This window comes from Triticum dicoccoides, chromosome 7B, assembly GCF_002162155.2.
Source record: "Triticum dicoccoides isolate Atlit2015 ecotype Zavitan chromosome 7B, WEW_v2.0, whole genome shotgun sequence".
NCBI classification, from domain to species: domain Eukaryota; kingdom Viridiplantae; phylum Streptophyta; class Magnoliopsida; order Poales; family Poaceae; genus Triticum; species Triticum dicoccoides.
In genome coordinates, this window is record NC_041393.1 from 744,537,818 (window position 1) to 744,555,451 (window position 17,634).

General features: G+C 44.4%; 1 protein-coding gene and 1 long non-coding RNA gene across 4 annotated transcripts; one reads left to right on the forward strand and one right to left on the reverse strand.

Annotated features, from left to right (window-relative positions):
• Window positions 1–2,573: 2,573 nt before the first annotated feature.
• On the reverse strand, window positions 2,574–3,960 carry LOC119339643 (BTB/POZ and MATH domain-containing protein 2-like). The gene is made up of 2 exons (XM_037611618.1): window positions 3,424–3,960; window positions 2,574–3,077 (listed from the first exon to the last, which is right to left on the reverse strand). Exons 1-2 carry the CDS (start codon window positions 3,958–3,960, stop codon window positions 2,574–2,576), a joined length of 1,041 nt encoding a protein of 346 aa, XP_037467515.1.
• A 9,163-nt stretch (window positions 3,961–13,123) lies between these two features.
• LOC119336042 lies at window positions 13,124–15,697 on the forward strand. Of its 3 annotated transcripts, XR_005162180.1 has the most exons (4): window positions 13,124–13,845; window positions 14,336–14,446; window positions 14,755–15,002; window positions 15,185–15,697. It is a non-coding gene; the product is annotated as an uncharacterized LOC119336042 (long non-coding RNA). The 3 variants fall into 3 exon arrangements; XR_005162181.1 differs by lacking the exon at window positions 14,755–15,002; XR_005162179.1 differs by lacking the exon at window positions 15,185–15,697 and having other exon boundaries at window positions 14,755–15,144.
• Window positions 15,698–17,634: the final 1,937 nt, after the last annotated feature.

A 17,634-nucleotide genomic window follows, 5' to 3' on the forward strand; every position in this document is an offset into this window, starting at 1 on the left:
CATTATTTTATTACTTTTGTTTTTTTCTTTCCCTTTTTTTTGGTCTTCTGAAATCCATGATTTTTAAAATTTTATAGGTATTCTTTAAATCCGCCGCTTGATTTAGTTCTTGTAATTTTCGTGCAAGCGCTCTACCTTCCACCTCGCTTGTTGTTGCTTGTTTTATTGTGTATCTTGTTGTTGGCCTAGGCATGTTCGGTTCTGTTTTTGTCGTCCCTTGACTCGTAACCGGGGCCTCATTTTTTTTGTCCCAATTGCAAGTCCACCCTCGACTCGCAACTGGGACCCGACAATTTTTTGTCCCAATTGCATGTCTACTCTCGACTCGCAACTGGGACCCGACTATTTTTTGTCCCAATTGCATGTCCACCCTCGACTCGCAACTGGGACCCGACCATTTTTTGTCCCAATTGCAAGTCCACCCTCGAGTCGCAACTGGGACCCGACCATTTTTTGTCCCAGTTGCATGTCCGCCCCCGACTAGCAACTGGGACCCGATAAATTTTTTGTTATAGTTGCACGTCCGCGTCAACTTGCAACTGGGCCCGATTTTTTTGTCCCAGTTGCAAGTCTGCTCTCGACTCGCAACTAGGGACCTGGGATTTTTTAAGTTGCAAGTCCATCGTCGACTCGCAAGTGGGGCCTAATTTTTTTCTAATTGCAAGTCCATCCTCAACTCGTAATTGGAGCCTGAAAGTTTTTGTCCCAGTTGCAATATCCCTCTTGACTTGTAACTCAGACCTGATTTTTTTTGTCCAAGTTGCACGTCCACCCTCACCTTGCAACTGGGGTCTGATCTTTTTTGTCCGAGTTGCAAGTCCACCGTCGAGTCGCAACTGAGGCCCGACCCTTTTCCTGGTTACGTTTGCACTCTCACTCGCAACTGGATCTCGACATTTTTTGTTCAAATTGCAAGTCCATCCTTGACTCGCAACTGTGGTCCAGCCTTTTTTTGTTCGAGTTGAAAGTCCACCCTCAATATGTAAGGGGCCCCAACCATTTTCGTCCTAGTTGTAAGTCCACTCTCGACACAAATGGGGATAGACTTTTTTTTGTCCAAGTTGTAGGTCCACCCACGTCTCGTAACTGGGGCCCAACCTCTTTTGTCCGAGTTGCAAATCCACCTTTGACTCGCAACTAGGGTCCAATCTTTTTTTGTCCGAGTTGCAAGTCCATCCTCTACTCGCAACTAGGAGTCAACCTTTTTTATCCAAGTTGCAAGTCCACCCTCGGCTTGCAACTAGGGCCCGACCTTTTTTAGTCCCAATTACGAGTCCAACCTCGATTGGCAACTAGGGCCCGACCTTTTTTTCCTCAGTTGCAAGTCGACTGTCGACTCGCAATTGGGGCTCAACTTTTTCTCGTCTCAGTTGCAACTCCACCCTCGAGTCACAACTGGGGCCTAACCTTTTTTTGTCCGAGTTGCACTAGCGATCAGTTTTTTTTTCAGAAAAAGTTAGTGATCTGTTTTTTTGTATGGTAGCTAGCGACCAATTTTTTTTTTGATAGGAGCTAGTGATCAGATTTGCATTAGGGCTGGCCACCAAGGCGGACGCATGACAATCTGGTTTCTAGTTGAGTTCCACTACACAAACAACACGTTCTGGCAGATAGGTGCCCGACATGCCATCAAGCCGTTGATGCATGGGATGAAAGATGCAGCCATGCATTCAAAATAGCATCGTGCACATACCGGGCGAGGAAGAATCGTACAGTAGTTTCGTTTTTGGTTCTGGGCTTTAACAAATTAAAATCAAATAAATAGGACAAAAAATTAAAAATAAGGTGGCGCTGCCATCATACTTAATTAGATGTGAGATATAGACGGACCCTACATATTAGCACTAATCATTGTATCGCTCTTTTAATCGTATGCTTGATATTGTTTCTCGTTTGATAATCACTATTTCTGTCCAATTACTCGTATTTTCCTCGTTGCCCTTCTTTGTTCCTCAGCCGATGTTATTCCACAATGGAACCCTATCCGCGACTGGTACAATTAAGACTATGATGAGATATATTCGTCAAATAGTTGTCGTTTCCTCATATGGCTGGTACACCCGTCAGAGTTTTTTCACCAACCAACGTCATTGCAGGCCAGGACTTGACACCTCCGATGCATGCATGTTTTGTGTGCCCTCTACGAAACAGTCGAGCCGTGATGTCCAACCTTTGTAGATGGTGGTTCCCTCCTTACATTCGACTGTCATTTGTTGTAGTTGAAGTATGGAATTGTAATGCCCTTTAGTGCAACAGAACCCTTTTTCAAGAAAGAGAACTGTAACGCCCTTTGATGTTCAACCTTGCATTCAGTACATTGTTTATCTATCTAGATCACTATTGTCCTCGTATCTAGCAGCCTTTCAAACGATGAAATGAACGTCCTGATCTCTTTGGCACTCTTAATCTCTAAGTTTCAGTGGACTTTTAGCATGCAAACATGATAGAAGTATTTTCATCAGTAGACTAGTAGTTAGTAGTAGTACATTTTTTTTCAGAAGATAGCCAGTAGTAGTAATTTGTATCTCTCTTCAAGTGAAAATTGCATATTGCAGTTGACCAGCAGTCCTTTCCTATGAAAATTGAAGCATGGCAAGGATCACGTCCTTCATAACATGGGGGCAGCTCCTGCAGAGATGATCGAAGCCGTCCGTGGTCACCGCCTCCCTCAGGTTATCCCGAAACCGGAGGAAATCGTAGCATGCCTTCTTCCGGCCATTGCAGCCATGCTGCTCAGCAAGCGCCAAGATGGTCATCGCCGTACTCACGCAAATGTTCTCGCACAGCATCTTCTCACACAACAATCGGAGCCTCGGGACATCATACTGATCCGCCGCGACGAGCAGGTGCTGTAGCATGACACCATGGTTCTCATAGTCCGCCGGCACCGGCAGAGATTCACCATAAATGAAACCAAGCATCGCCTCGAACACCGTGGTGTCCATGTCATCTACATGTACCACCGTCGACGTGCCTTCCTTCTTCATGGGGCCTAAGAGCAACGCTCTGAAGACGGTAGAGCGGGACGCGAGGATGCAACGGTGGGCAGCGAACGTCTCGCTGCCGACCTGGAAAACCTCGTCGGTGCCCTCTCTAGACTGGAGAAGGTCGGTGAAGTTCTGTTTCATATCGGATGACGGCACCTCGCACAGCTTATTCTCGCACATTTCCCTTAGCCTTGGGAGGTCGTACCGATCCGCCGCAACAAGCAGCTGCCCCAGTAGGACGCCCTCATTATCATCCTCATTCCACGCAGGCAGCTAGTCGCCATAGACGTACCCAAGCAACGCCTTGAACGCCTACGCATCCATGTCGTCTACCAGCTGGACTATAGTGGCCGTCGCCGTCAGCGACGTCCTCTCCTTCATGGGGTCAAAGAGCAACGCCTTGAAGACGGACCATTTCGCTGCCGACCTCAAAGACAACGTCAGTGCCCTCCCCGGCCAGGAGAAACTTGGTGAAATTTTGGCGCATGTCGGACGGCGGCACCACGATGATGGGAGGAGTGGCGCCGGCAGTGTCATCGTCCACGACCACTACGTCGCACCGTATGGTGAAACTGTTGTGCTTGATGTGTCTCTTCAAGGCTTCTCTTTTGATGAGTTTTTTATGGGACTCATAGAATGCCCGAAACTCGAATACTTTGCTAACATTGATACGTGCAGGATCTTGCTTGTCGGTGTCTTCAGCGAAGCTGAACTCGAACTGTGCCTTGACGGCACATGAAGTGATGTCCATGAGGCAAAGCTCAAGCGATATGAAGTCGGCGATGTCCAGGTGGTTGCCCCAGCGTTGGCCGCCGATGGTGAAACTGCGAGACCAGATGGGTTTGTGGGTCGGCGCGTAGCCTTCCACGGCGAGCAAGTGGTACCCGCTGGCCGTGCCGGCGTCGACGGTTGGCGAGGTAGAACCGCCCACGAGCTTGCCGTCGGCGATGACAGATACACCCGCGTACGTCATGATGGATGGATTGACGAGTCTGCTATTTAAAGTACTTGTACGTGATACGCACGCAGATTTAGCGTTAGACCCCCTCTATATATACATGGACCTCACGGTGCTAAACCATAATAATGTTTAGGCAAGAAAGCAATGTATGCTACACCTACGTAGCTGTTGTACGTAAACTAACGTAACAGCTTAAGTGTCTTTTTTCTGTTGGAGGGAATTAGGGGAGGGACCCACCCAGTTGAAATCAGGGGGGCAGAGGGATTAGTTGTTAGTCAAGTTACGTAAGCGTACCTAGTTAGTTTCTTTCGTAGGGCACAGGGTATAATCGGAACCGTGTCTGACACCTTTTCGGAAAAAATAACCGTGCCTGACAATATCCGACCTTGCCAACCTTGACTACCTCTGCGTAGATGCCTTTCTCCCCGCGTGAGAATTCACTACGTATTCGTGCTATATTCTTGGGGCATTGTCTAGTCCTTGCTTTTATTTTGTATAAGTAGCTTATATTGAGTGCGGCTAATCTGCACCCGGGCTCATCTGCACCCCCGCTTAGCAAAAAATTCAAAAAAAATACTAGAAAAATTCAAAAAATTCCAAATTCTTTTTGGTGGTAGATAATTTGACACGTGAGGTGCGCACCAAAATTCAACTCATTTGAGCATCTGAGCAGCTCTCGGCAAAAAAGACAAAATCAGGGTCTGTAAAAATGTTTACTGTTCATGCACTGTTTTGACCCGATTTGTCTTTTTTGCCGAGAGCTGCTCAGATGTCCAAATAAGTTGAATTTTGATGCGCACATCACGCGTCTAATTATCTACCACCACAAAACAATTTGGAATTTTTTGAATTTTTCTAGTATTTTTTTTGAATTTTTTGCTGAGAGGGAGCAGATGAGCCCGGGCACCGTTTTGAGTTTTCCGCTTATATTACCTAAAAAAACTTATATTCCCAATCATATACTAATTTGTATTTTCAACCATGCTTTATTTTTCTATGTCTCCTCTATATCTATAATTTTCAGTTAAAAATGAGCATTTCATAACTAAATAATCACTTTGTTCAGCTTTATTGGGCCTCCTCATATTTGTTATCAAACTTTGGTTATCTATATCACTATCAATATATGTGGTACATGCTACAACAAGTTTACTATTGGATTTCTATTCTGAAGGGATTTCAGACGAGATGATTTTTTTTTGACATATAGTCTATATATGTTTAGTTAAACTTATGCTCAGACATTGAACCAAAAAAAGAGGGGACATAATAAGTCTGGACGAAGTTTCTGTCGACAATAATATATACCTATGTATTTTCTTGAAAAGGTACCACAAACATTATTTCAAATATAAAAATATTATGCATCTTCCTGAAGTTAACATAAATTTGTTACAACATTTATGGTTTAATGTAAACAGTTGATGCATTTTTTTCCAACAAGTTAAAATGGATGAGCACTTAATTCTCTAGCAGACCCCGCATCCGCTCCCGACCCGCAAAATAACCGCCAAAATGCAGGTACGGGCCGGAAAACCTGCCCGATCAGACCCCGCATCCCGCCCCGGCCCGCAAAAAAATTTGGGGGGCGCGGCAAAATCCCGACCCCAACCCGGGAAAAAGCGGATTTCCCCCTCGCGGCTGCGGTGCCCTGCATTGGAGAGAAGCAGTTGGCGGGAGGGACATTTCAGCCCCGCGCGCTTTCCCCCCTCTTTCCGCCGCCGCCCGCCCTTGCTTCCGCCCGCACGCCGCCGGTGATTCCGGCCATATCTGCAGGCAGAATCGCGCCGCGGGGACGCCCCACACCCTCCCGTGCTGAGCAGCTGCACCGACCCCCCCCTCCCCCCGGATCCGGCGAGAAGAGACGCCCCTCGTCGTCGCCGCCGCCGGGGATCGACCACCGTCGAGCGCGCCCCCTCGTCGCCGCCTGGGATCACCTGCCATCGGTTAGTCCTTTTTTTGTGAATTTTGCAAGATGTGTAGTTGATTGGCACGCCGGTATGTGTGTAGATGGATTTGAGCCCATGCCAGAAGTTCTTGCTCTCCGAGTCGCCCGATTCGGACGACTCGGATGTTGAGACCATGCTTGCGACCTTCCGGTAGCAAACATTAGTCATGGCGCTTGCCGTGAAGGAGCATGAAGACGAGCACCAGAAGAGGAGGCGAGAATCAACTGTCGGGCGTCTATGCATTCCTCGGAATCGCCATCTTGGGAACGAGATGTTGATGCAAGACTATTTGGCAGAGAATCCTACATATCCTCCGCACCTCTTCCGGAGAAGGTACCGAATGTGCCGATCCCTCTATGTGAAACTTGTTCAAGCTTGCGAGGCAAATTGCGGTATTTTACTCAAAGAAGGAATGCCGCTGGCTTAAAGGGATTTAGTGTGTATCAAAAAATCTCCGTAGCTATGCGGGTGATTGCATATGGCGTTCCAGCTGACTATGCCGATGAGTATCTTCACATTGGTGAAAATAGCACAATTGAGTCTGTGCGTAGATTTGCAAAAGTGAACGTCTGTGTCTTTGGTCCTAAGTATCTTAGGGCACCCAATGAAGATGACACGAAGAAATTGATGGCATCTAGTGAGAGGAGAGGTTGGCCTGGCATGCTAGGTAGCATTGATTGTATACATTGGAATTGGAAAAATTGCCCCAAGGTTTGGCAAGGAATGTATTGTGGCAAGTCTCATGATGCAATAATTGTGCTAGAGGCCGTAGCATCCGAGGATTTATGGATTTGGTATTGCTTTTTTGGTATGCCGGGCACTCTCAATGATATCAATGTGTTGCAATGATCTCATTTGTTTGCTAGGCTTGCTAGTGGTGATGCTCCTGCTTGCAACTACACTATCAATGGGCATGAATACATAAAATGGTACTATCTTGCAGATGGTATATGCCCTCCTTGGTGCACATTTGTCAAGAGCATCAAAGAACCCAAAACAAAAAAAAACAATGTGAATTTGCAAGGGTGCAAGAGGCAGCCAGAAAAGACATTGAAAGAGCATTCGGTGTTTTGCAATCTAGGTTTGCCATTGTCCGTAGTCCTGCTGGTTTTTGGGATAACAAAACCTTGAAGAACATCGTGACATGCTGTGTTATCCTGCACAATATGATTCTTGAAGATGCGAGAGGAATGAACTTAGAATTCTTTTACGACAATATGGGTAGCCGTGTCAAACCAGTTAGAGACCCAAACCGCATTAGAGCTTTTCTTTAGACATACAAGAAGATTGAAAATGCAGACACACACTTTCAACTTCAGGAGGATCTCATTGAGCACCATTGGTAAAGGGCTGGACAGTGACTATTTTTTGTATTCATTTGTATTGGTATTCATGACATGTTTTTTATTGCATTATTTAAGTTTGCTACGGTGATTTGAATATTTTTTTGTAATGCGGATAATTATTGCATTATGTTTGGTTTGAATAATTCAGTTTGTTTTCGATTGTTGAATTATGTTGGATTTGATATTTGCGGGCCAATGATATGCGGGATGCAGCGGCGCAAAGAGCAGACCCCGCAAAGTCGACCCGTAAAAAGGTATTCCGCGAATATACCTTTTTACGGATCCGTTTGGGGGGTCTGCATCTGTGCCAGCCCGAGCCAGCCCGCAAAAGCGATTATGCGCGAACCGCAAATGCGTTTTGCAGGCCGGCAGGATGCGGGGTCTGCTAGAGTTGCTCCTACACATAATGCAGATTAGTTGTTGGGAGTGCCTAGAACACATCCAAATCAGATATACATTGGTCTCATTCACGTGACATCAGCTGACGTCATCTGTTGTTGTTGTAGGCTGTTTTTCAATTGTTCTATGGGCTTGAGCCTTTTTAGTTTCTATGAGCTGGTTGTGTATTGGATATTTATAGTTTGTATATGGGAATTAGTTGCTACTTCTTTGCCTGGGCGTCTCTTTTTCTTGCTGGTTTCAGATAGATTTTTATTAACTATGTACTACAAATAAACAAAAGAAAAAGAACTTTCTAGATGGGTTTGTCATCACGTGACATTGGGCTGAAATGGAAGACACATTGAGAAGGAAAAATCGACCTGAATGGAAAGTGAGTGGTAACTATATTTTAGAAGAAAATAGCCAATAATTCTTTTAAAAATTGCGGCCCGATTTGAAACATGCAATTGCAACCTCATTTTAAAGCTCGCAGTTGCAACCCCATTGAAAACTTGCAGTTGTGACCATATCTTGAAAACTCCTCACTTAAAAACTTGCACTTGCAAGCCAAAACTTTGAAAACTATCTATTGCGACCCCACTTGAAAACATGCAGTTGCGACCCGACTTTGAATACTTGAAGTTGCAACCCAACTTGAAATTCTTGCAGTTGCGACTTAAATTTGAACTTGTAGTTGCGACCCTACTTTGAAAACATGCAGTTGCGACACGACTTTGAAAACCTGCAGTTTCGACCCGACTTGGAATATTTGCACTTGCGACCTAACATCAAAAACTTGTTGTTGCGACCCGACTTCGAAAATTTGCAGTTGCGACCCGACTTTGAATTACATCTAGTTGCAAGTCGACTTTGAATACATGCAGCTGCGATCCGACTTTGAAAACTTGTAGTTGTGAGCCGACTTTGAAAACTTGCGCTTGGAAGCCGACTTTGGAAAATTGGAGTTGCGACCTGACTTTGAATACTTGCAATTGTGACCCGACTTTGAAAACTTGCAGTTGCCGTCCGACTTAAAAAACTTACAGTTGCGACACGAGTTTGTATACTTGCAGTTGCAACCATATTTAAAAACTTGCAGCTGCGACCCTAGTTTAACTTGCAAATGCGACCCAACTTGAAAACTTGTAGTTGTGACCACACTTCAAAACATGCAGTTGTGACCCAACTTTGAATACTAATGTCATTTGGATAAGAAAGAAAACGAAAGAAGACAGAAAAATATATTAAATAAAGAGAGGAATAAAAAAATTAAAATATGAAAATAGAAAACAAAAAAATTATAGAAAATAAGAAAAATGGAAGATAAAAACAAAACAAAAATAGTGAAAGCCTAAACAGTCAATTTTTAATCTATGGTAACAACAAACGAATATGAAGCTAAAGATTGAATGCACTTAATTAGGAATAGGGAAAAGAGTGGAACAATTTTCTACTAAATAGTGAATAAGAAAAATATACAAAAAAATAAAAATTAATTAAGAAACAACAATTAATCATCAAGAAAAAAACTGAAAAGGAAATTCATTACAAAAGAGCAGACCCTGGCAGCTACAGTCAACAAATAACAATAAGATGATTCAAATAAAATGACAATAACATTCAAACAGCTAGTAACGATTCACATGGGCTGCCCCCGTGTACGATTCAAAAGAGGAATGCAAACAGCTAACAAGGATTCACATCCTTTGATCATATCCTCTACAGCAACCAGTTGGCCAGCACTCCTCATGAGCCTCCCAACGATCACTTGGGGTGGACCGGGAGCACGTCACTTGGCCCGCTCTCGGCCGTCGCCACATGTCATGCTATGCGCTGCCTTTGGATTTTGTTTTTTTACATTGCCGCACGTGTTTTTGGCTCTTAGATTGTTTTTTTTGGGTTTCACAACTTTTCGGTTTTTCACAAGTCTTTTCTAGCTTTTTGATAAAAAAAATTCAAATTTTCTTTTTTGTGCGAAAAAAATATTTTCTCTTCTGACGTGAGAGGCACGATTTTACTTCCGCAAAAGGCATGGTTTTGCTTCTATGAGAGACATGGCCGTGCCTCTCGGAAATAGAAAAAACGTGCCTCTCGAGAGTCATGGCGACTCACCACGATCAAGATCGGTTGGTCGAATTAGAATGTTTTTCTTTAACCAACTATCGAGGTTGGAGGTTTCCTATTTCTGGTACAACTGCAAGTACGGTCGGTTTTTTAAACCGTGGGTGTAGCTGCAATACCCTCCCTTCATTCTCTATCGCCATGGAGGTGGAAGGAACGAGGAGACTAGATTGATGTGCCAGCCTCTCGGATATGTTGTTACAACACCGTCAGCGGTAGGTCGCAGCTGATGCATATTGTCGTCACCACTTTGTAGCACCACCGACTGCACTCTCAACACCGATCAAAAGTCGCCGGTCTCGCTGGTCACAACATGTTCTGGGGCCGATCGCAGCTTCTAGGATTTGCGGTCGCAGTTTTCTCCCACGCCGGTCGTAGTTTCCATGGGAAGTCTTGTGGGAATGATGCGATCTTGGTCGAGACGACCGATCAGGAGCGAGATCTGCCAACTGATCGCCAATGTTCATGACAACACCATCGTGTCCATCATCCCAACATTGCGGATCTCCCGATCACAACATCCTCCAAGGCCCGTCGCAACTTCAAGCTCAATGCCTTTTTTATATCAACAGTTAGCCGAGGAAAACCGTGCTATACGTTATTTAGTACATGTTACAAAATCAATTTTAAAGTCCTTGCTATTTAGATGTATCTAATTTCCCTTTCAATCAATAATAAATAAAATGTAAACTACACTCTAATTTTCCATGCCAAAAACAAATTTTTGAAAATTTCCATGCCAAAGTAATAAATATATGTAACCATGTCGCGGTTCTTCCAAAACAATTTTCGTCTGGTTCTCCTTGTATAAAAACAATAGATCCAAATTTCCCTCTAGTTCTCGATGGTGAAAAATTAATTTTGTCACGAACACTCTAATTTTTGCGCGTATTTTTCCCTCGAATTAACTAGAAAATGCTAAATAAATTGTTTTCACCAGGATTACCATACCGTTGTTTTTGTGCAGAAACAGAAGTTCTCGGATTGAGCTGAAAATTTACGGAGAATATTTCCACAAAATATAAAATATATTGGCGAAGAGAACTACATGGGGGCCACTCCCCTAGAGCGCGCCCATGAGCCTGTGGGTCCCACAAGCCTTTGATTGCCCTAATTCCCACTCCATAAATACCTATACGCAGAGAGAGAAAATCAGAGAGAAGAAATCATCATGTTTTGCGATATGCAGCCACTGCTATCTCCTGCTCTTCATCGTGAGGGTTGATCTGGAATCCGTTTGGGGCTTCGGAGAGGGGGATTCGATGCCGTCGTCATCATCAGCCATCCTCCATCAACAATTCCATGATGCTCAAACAATTTGGCATGATGCCTTGAATTGGTTATAAAAGTCCATGAAAAAAATTGGGGCCATACAAGGATGTCTAGAAACAACGTGCTCTCAGACGGAGTCTTCTGATATACCTGGAAACCCATCATTGAATATGGTCTATTTTTGAACATCTATGAAATGACTACAACTTTTGCAAGCAGGTGGGCATTCCCATGTTAGTCATCCATGTCAAGTTTGAACGATTTCTGACATCGTATGCAAATTGCAACATGTTCGATCATTTATCGGCCTTTTTTGAACGAGAAAACTCTAGAAAATGCAAAATTTGTCAAAAACCAAAAAACCTTGGTATGATGTCTTGAATTGGTCATATAAAGTCATGGACAAAATTGGTCCATTTCAAGAATGTTGAGAAACAACGCGCTCTCAGACGAAGTCTTCTGGCAAACCTGAACACTCTCTGTTCAATATAGTCTATTATTGGATATCCTTCAAATGACCCCAACTTTTATAAGCTAGTGGGCATGGCCACGGTAGGCATCCAATTGCACGATTCTTGACACCGTATCCAAGTTGTGACACGTCCTGCCATTTATCGATCTTTTTTAATCGAGAAAAATCCACGAATTGGAAAAATTATCAAAAAGCAAAACAACTTGGCATGCTGAATTGAATTGATCATACAAGCCATTGAAAAATTGAGGTCATTTGAGTGATGTAGAAAAAAACATGCTTTCAAATAAAACCTTCTGGTCTTTTTGACATGCTTTCAAAATTTTGTTCAATCATTTTAGAAAATATTCACGTTTTGACATTGTGAGCAATTTTGAAAGATATGAACATTTATTTTGAATTTTTTAAATGCAAATACTTGTATTTTATGGATAAATTGGAAAAGGAAAACATTTGTTGTTGTTTTAAATAAAAGCGCGAGATTTTTATAAAATATAAGGGGAAAAAGAAAAACGAAAAAAAATGTAAAAGAAACAAGTACTGAATAGAAGAAAAATAAAAAATGGAAAAAAAGATTAGTTCACTACAGTAAACCAATGTTGATGGATGGTTCTTGTAGTCCAATTTTCCTAGTTAGATACTAAAGCATATTCCGCCGCAGGTCCGCCTCGTCTCCGGTGGCCCTAGGGCCATGGGGGCGTGGTGGATCTTGGCAAGGGCCGGCGGGAGGGCTCCGTTGTTAGTCGTTTCTTTAAAATTTGTTAGGGTTTGTGTCCTACTCAGGAAGACGAGACGGTGGCGGCTCCCTGAAGGTGGAATAAAGGTCTCCCCGCCTAGTCCCCGTTCCGATGGTGCGTCTAGCATCGTTGGTGGGCGTGTGGAGGTGTGTCTCCGGCGGATCTATCCTCGGTGGATTTGCTCAGATCTGGTTGTGGTTCGTCTATGTTCGTGTGTCTTCAGGTTGGATCCTTTCGATCTACGTTATTCTTCATCAGCGGCGGTTGCTGTTCTGGTGCGCTGGTCCTACGGGGCCTTAGCACGACGACTTTCCGACTGTCTACTACAACAAGTTGTGCCCGATTCCGGCAAGGGAGGGGTGATGACGGCGGCGCGCCTTCGGCTCGTTTCAGTGATTGTAGTCGTCGCTAGGTGGTCTGTGAATCTGAATGTAATTTTTATTATTTCTAGTGTTCGTTGTACTGCCGTGATAGAAGATGAATAGATTGAAAGTTTTCTCGAAAAAAAAGATACTAAAGCATATTAGCTCTTGTCGTTAGCGACGAGCAGTGAGTAAGGAGGGTTACAACGTTCGGTCCATCACACTAACATTCTTTTTTCGCTGATCTTTCCTGATTTCGCGCACGACCTGAGGGCTGGCCCAGTCCGGCGGCCTCCTGTGCGCGGTGGCGTCCAATTGACGCTACTCCCCAAATGTACGGAATTTACTATTTGCCGCATATTGTACTCCCTCTGTTCCGAAATAATTGTCGTTGGACAAACACAGTTCAGATTCTGTCATGTTATAAAAAAGTTCCACTTTCCAATTTTGCCCTCCCACTCACTCGCTCCCACTAGCTCTCTCGCTCGCCGCTCTCCGTCTCCTCCCCGTCGCCGCTCTCTCTCTCTCCCCTCCGGCAACGCCCTCTCCCTCTCCTCGTCGCCGCTCTCTCACTCTCCTCGTCGCCGCCCTCTCCTCTCCCCGTCGCTGGCCTCTCCCTCTCCCCGTCGCCGGCCTCTTCCACCGCCCTTTTTCCTCAGCACCCCGCCTCCACTCATACCCCGTAAGTCAACAAAATATCGATTCTTTTTGCGCCGGCGACGAGCTTCTAGGCGAAGGACGTGTGGATGTGTAGCGGCGCCAGAGCTCGATATAGGCAACGAAGGCGTGGACGTGGATCGGTGGCCGAGCGGCGGATCTGGAGCGGCGCCCGAGCAACGGAGGGAGATGGAGTTCCCTCCTGGCGTGGCGGCTCGATCTGCAACGCCCGCAGCTGCGGTACGCCACCCTCGCTGCTGTCGCAGGGAGATGCCGCTCTTCCCCTTCCCGGTCTGCCCTGATGTGATTTCCTCTCCGTGACCCGTCATCGGAGGTACGGCCAGAGGCATCCCCGCCGCGTGCAGCTGCTACTCCCGGACGCCGCCGCCGCCCTCCGCAAGGAGCGACGATAACCTGAAGCTCTGCGGCCCGGCGTGCGCCGAGCGGCGCGCCGCGGGGGCACCGCGCCGACCGGCCACACGACATCGCTCTCGTCCAGCTAGAAGCATGCGCTGTCGTGGCCTGCCTCCGGCTGCTTCAGCAGGCCAAGAAACTGGAACGCACCCATGCCCGGCGACCTCAGCATCTCCATCGATGATGGTAAGCCCCTTCTCTGTTCCCTCTGATGGTAAACTCTGAATTTGCTTGCTTGCTTTCTTTCTGCAGCAGGCCAAGAAACAAGGAGTGCATACTTAATTCAGTTAGTTTTGCAGTAGTTTGGTTGCAGTAGCAGTACTTCATTCAAGTGAAAAGATTCAGTTAGTTGTATCTCTGCATACTTAATTCAGTTTGGTTGCAGTAGTTTCTCTCTGATGGTAGTACTTGTATCTCTGCATACTTAATTAACTGAATTTGGTTGCAGTAGTTGATTCAAGTGAAACGATTCAGTTAGTTTTGCAGTAGTTTTGCTGGAGTAATAAGGAAAAGTTGCAGTAGTTTGTCAATGTTAACCTCGGCGTATCTGCAGTTTCAGTCACTGCTTGCTACTCCTACTTATTACTCCTCGGCGCTGGAGTGCTTCGACGTGTCTGGAGTATTTTGAGTAGCTAAACATTTTTGCCTGTAAACTGAATGTACAATGTTTCTGTAGATAATTTGATCGAAAAGGGACGGCATGCTGAGGTGTACAAAGGACAGCTTGCTGATTGATAGTTTGTGGCAGTGAAGAGGTTAACAAAAATACTTAACCAAGCATGCTGAGGTGAGCAGAGTAGAGACTGTCTACAATCATGATCTAGAGTAGCATGGAGTAAAATGTTTGTAAGAGTACATTTACAGGCATGAGTACAATGAATTAACCAATTGTTGTCAGTTGAAACTTAAAGTTCAGACATGAAGTAGTCTTAGAGACCCATGTACTCCTTGTATTCATGTTGTCGGTTGAAGTTGGTATCTTGCTTGTTTCCAAGTCTTGCGGTTGTACATGATGGTTTCATCAGATGGATGTGAACTGAATGTATGTCCAGTTTACACCGATGTAACCTGATTCTGAAAGAATGCCACATACAGATGGCGTCGACCTTGGCCTCCTCGTCGATCTGACTCTGCATTAAGAAAACTTGCTGGCATCAAGTGTCCCCCTTCCTCCACCGGCAGCCTTCCATCGAATTCACATCAGAAAACTTCATTCATTCACCCAGAAAAAATAACTGACATTGCCAACATCTCACAAGAAAGAAGAGAGCAGAGTTGAAGTTGCGAGCCTGTTTACTTGCAGCTACACCTGTGTTCTTCTTCTTCTTCGCAGAATCAATCAGGTTTACTTGCAGCCTTACTCACTTTGTGTCTTAGTTAATCATATTCCTCAATTGAGGAACACCTGGACTTGTCATTCCGGTCTTGGGATCAACAGTAGCATATGGACTTATCATTCTGGTTTTTGGATGATTTAGTTAATCAAATTGACATCATTGACCTGTTTTTTTGGATCAATTTGCAGATTCTATTGATTGGAGTGGAGAGGAGCAGAGACGAGAGGAGCAGCAGAAGTGGGCAGCGCAACGGCTGACCTCGAGCTCTTGATTGGAGTTGGGGGAGGCGGCCGGCGAAGGATCTGTGGCCAACAGTGAAGGATCCGAAGCTGTGGCGGAGCAGGCAGCCGGCGGGAAGGGCGGCCGGCGAGGGAGCTGCGGACCGCGGCGGGGAAGGGCGGCCGATGAGGGAGCTGCGGACCGTGGCGGGGAAGGACGCCAGAGATGCGGACGATGGAGGAGCCTGGCGAAAGGGAGCAGCGACGGCGTAGAAGCCTGGCGGAGGGGAGGAGCGACGGAGGAAGACGCCTCCCGATTAATTTCAAATCGGGGGTAGTATTGTACTTTCACACTGTTTTACCTGGTCGGAACGACGCCCCCAGCGACAATTATTTCGGAACGGAGGGAGTAGCAAATAGTTGGGCAATCGCACACACAATCGTAGAATGAGCCGAGCCACCTGTATTTTCTTAACTCTTTTAAAAAATGTTAAGAATTTCAAAATTTGTTCGTGTTTTCATAAAAGTTCAGCGTTTAAAATTTTTCTCATGTGAACAATTTTTCTAAAAAGAAACATAATTTCTATTCTCCCTATAACTCATGAGTTCAGAATTTACAAATGTGCTCTAGTTTTTCAAATATTATTCGTGTTTTCAAAAAAATGTTCTCTTATTAAATATTGTTTACAGATTCAGAAAATGTTCGTGTATTAAAAAAGTTCAGATTTCAGAAAATGTTTGTCTTCTATTTTTTTGTAATTTAGAAAAATCTTTCTGCTTTCAAGAATGGTACACATAACCTAAAAAATATTCAAAAAATTCAGTGAACTGCAAAAGTTTGTTAACGTTGGTCCAAAACAAAAAACGTCGCTTCTGAATGTGTACATAAAGCACCTGCGCTCCCTTCATAGCACCTGAGCTGACCAATTGACTGGCTAGCAGCTCCAATTGACTTCTTGTTGGTCGCGAGTTTGAATCCACTAGCAGCATGTCCAAGTTTTTCGTGACTTTTGCGTCTCCTTATACCGGTTGATGTTAGTGCGCTGGCCCAGTGGCGGGTCCTCTAGCCACGCATGGCGTATACGTCCTAGTGGATGATGCACCATACAAATGGAAGTGGGTACGAATTATGAAATGTCTCTATTGCCCTTTATACATTTTGTAAAGGGGTTGTACCAAAGTGGTACTGACTTTACTTGATAGTTAAAATTACTTCTTTCGTGTTTGTGCCTTTAAAATGATTTTTCGTGACGTGGTATATACGGTTAAAATGTGTGGTGTAGCCAGTCATCGTGGGACGGCCCAGCGGCCCGTTAATTCATCATGCAAAGTCACGCGCCCCATGTAGATGATGTAAGTGCTTATGCCATGGCAATGTGCACGCACGTCGCGCTTTATCAACGTCGAAAAATACATGGATCTTCCGTCTGTCTTTGGTTTTCCTATAATCGAGCTTGTGATGTTGCGACAATTTCCTTGTTACTCCTGCCCAGCCCGACCGGCCACCTTTGTTGTTGTATTTAGTCTTGCCACATTTTTCTTCACACTTTGTTGCCGTATTGTGTCAAAAATGTGTTCCTTTGTTTCCGGAAACGATCCCGTCACAATGTGGCATGCATGTTTTGGATTAGATATACTACTCCCTTCGTTTTTATTTACTCCGGATATTAGTTTTGGTCAAAGTCAAACTTTATAAACTTTGACAAAGTTTATAGACAAAAATATTAACATATACAATAACAAATCAACACCATTAGATTCATTATAAAATGTACTTCCACATCATATAGATTTGTTATAGTAAATATTTATATTCTTTTTTATAAACTTGATCAAACTTTAGAAAGTTTGACTTGAGTCAACTCTAATATGCGGACTAAATAAAAATGGAGGGAGTACCTCCTTTCCGGTTTATATGGCTCAATTCTAAAATTTCACCAACCAAGATAGATGATGAGTGGTGGAATAATTTTGTAGTTTGCAAAAACACTGAATCAATGTGCCCGTTTCTCTCAAAAAAATTATGTTTACCAATGCATTAAAGATCATGCATGCATTCATAAAGTACATGCATTGATCAATTTTCTCTTAGTACTTCCATGCAATGATTTAATGCATCTTGAAATCTGAACATGTGATGGGGAACAATCAAATTGAGACTTATAAAATGAAAAACTAACATTTTCAGAGAAGCACGAAAAGGAGTAGCTAGTGTATGTGCTATCGTTAGCTTGGTCACTGTCACGTTGCATGCATGCACAGGTTCAAATTAGCGTTCGTTGCATCTTTTTATTTTTTTAATATGGTTGGGCGCGTGCATACGCAGTTACTCACCTCGAGCGTTGTGGTATTGAAGGCTCGCGGAGTCCCTAGTCAGCCGTTAAGGCCTGCGTAGCTTTTGTGTTCGTGTTTACATGTAA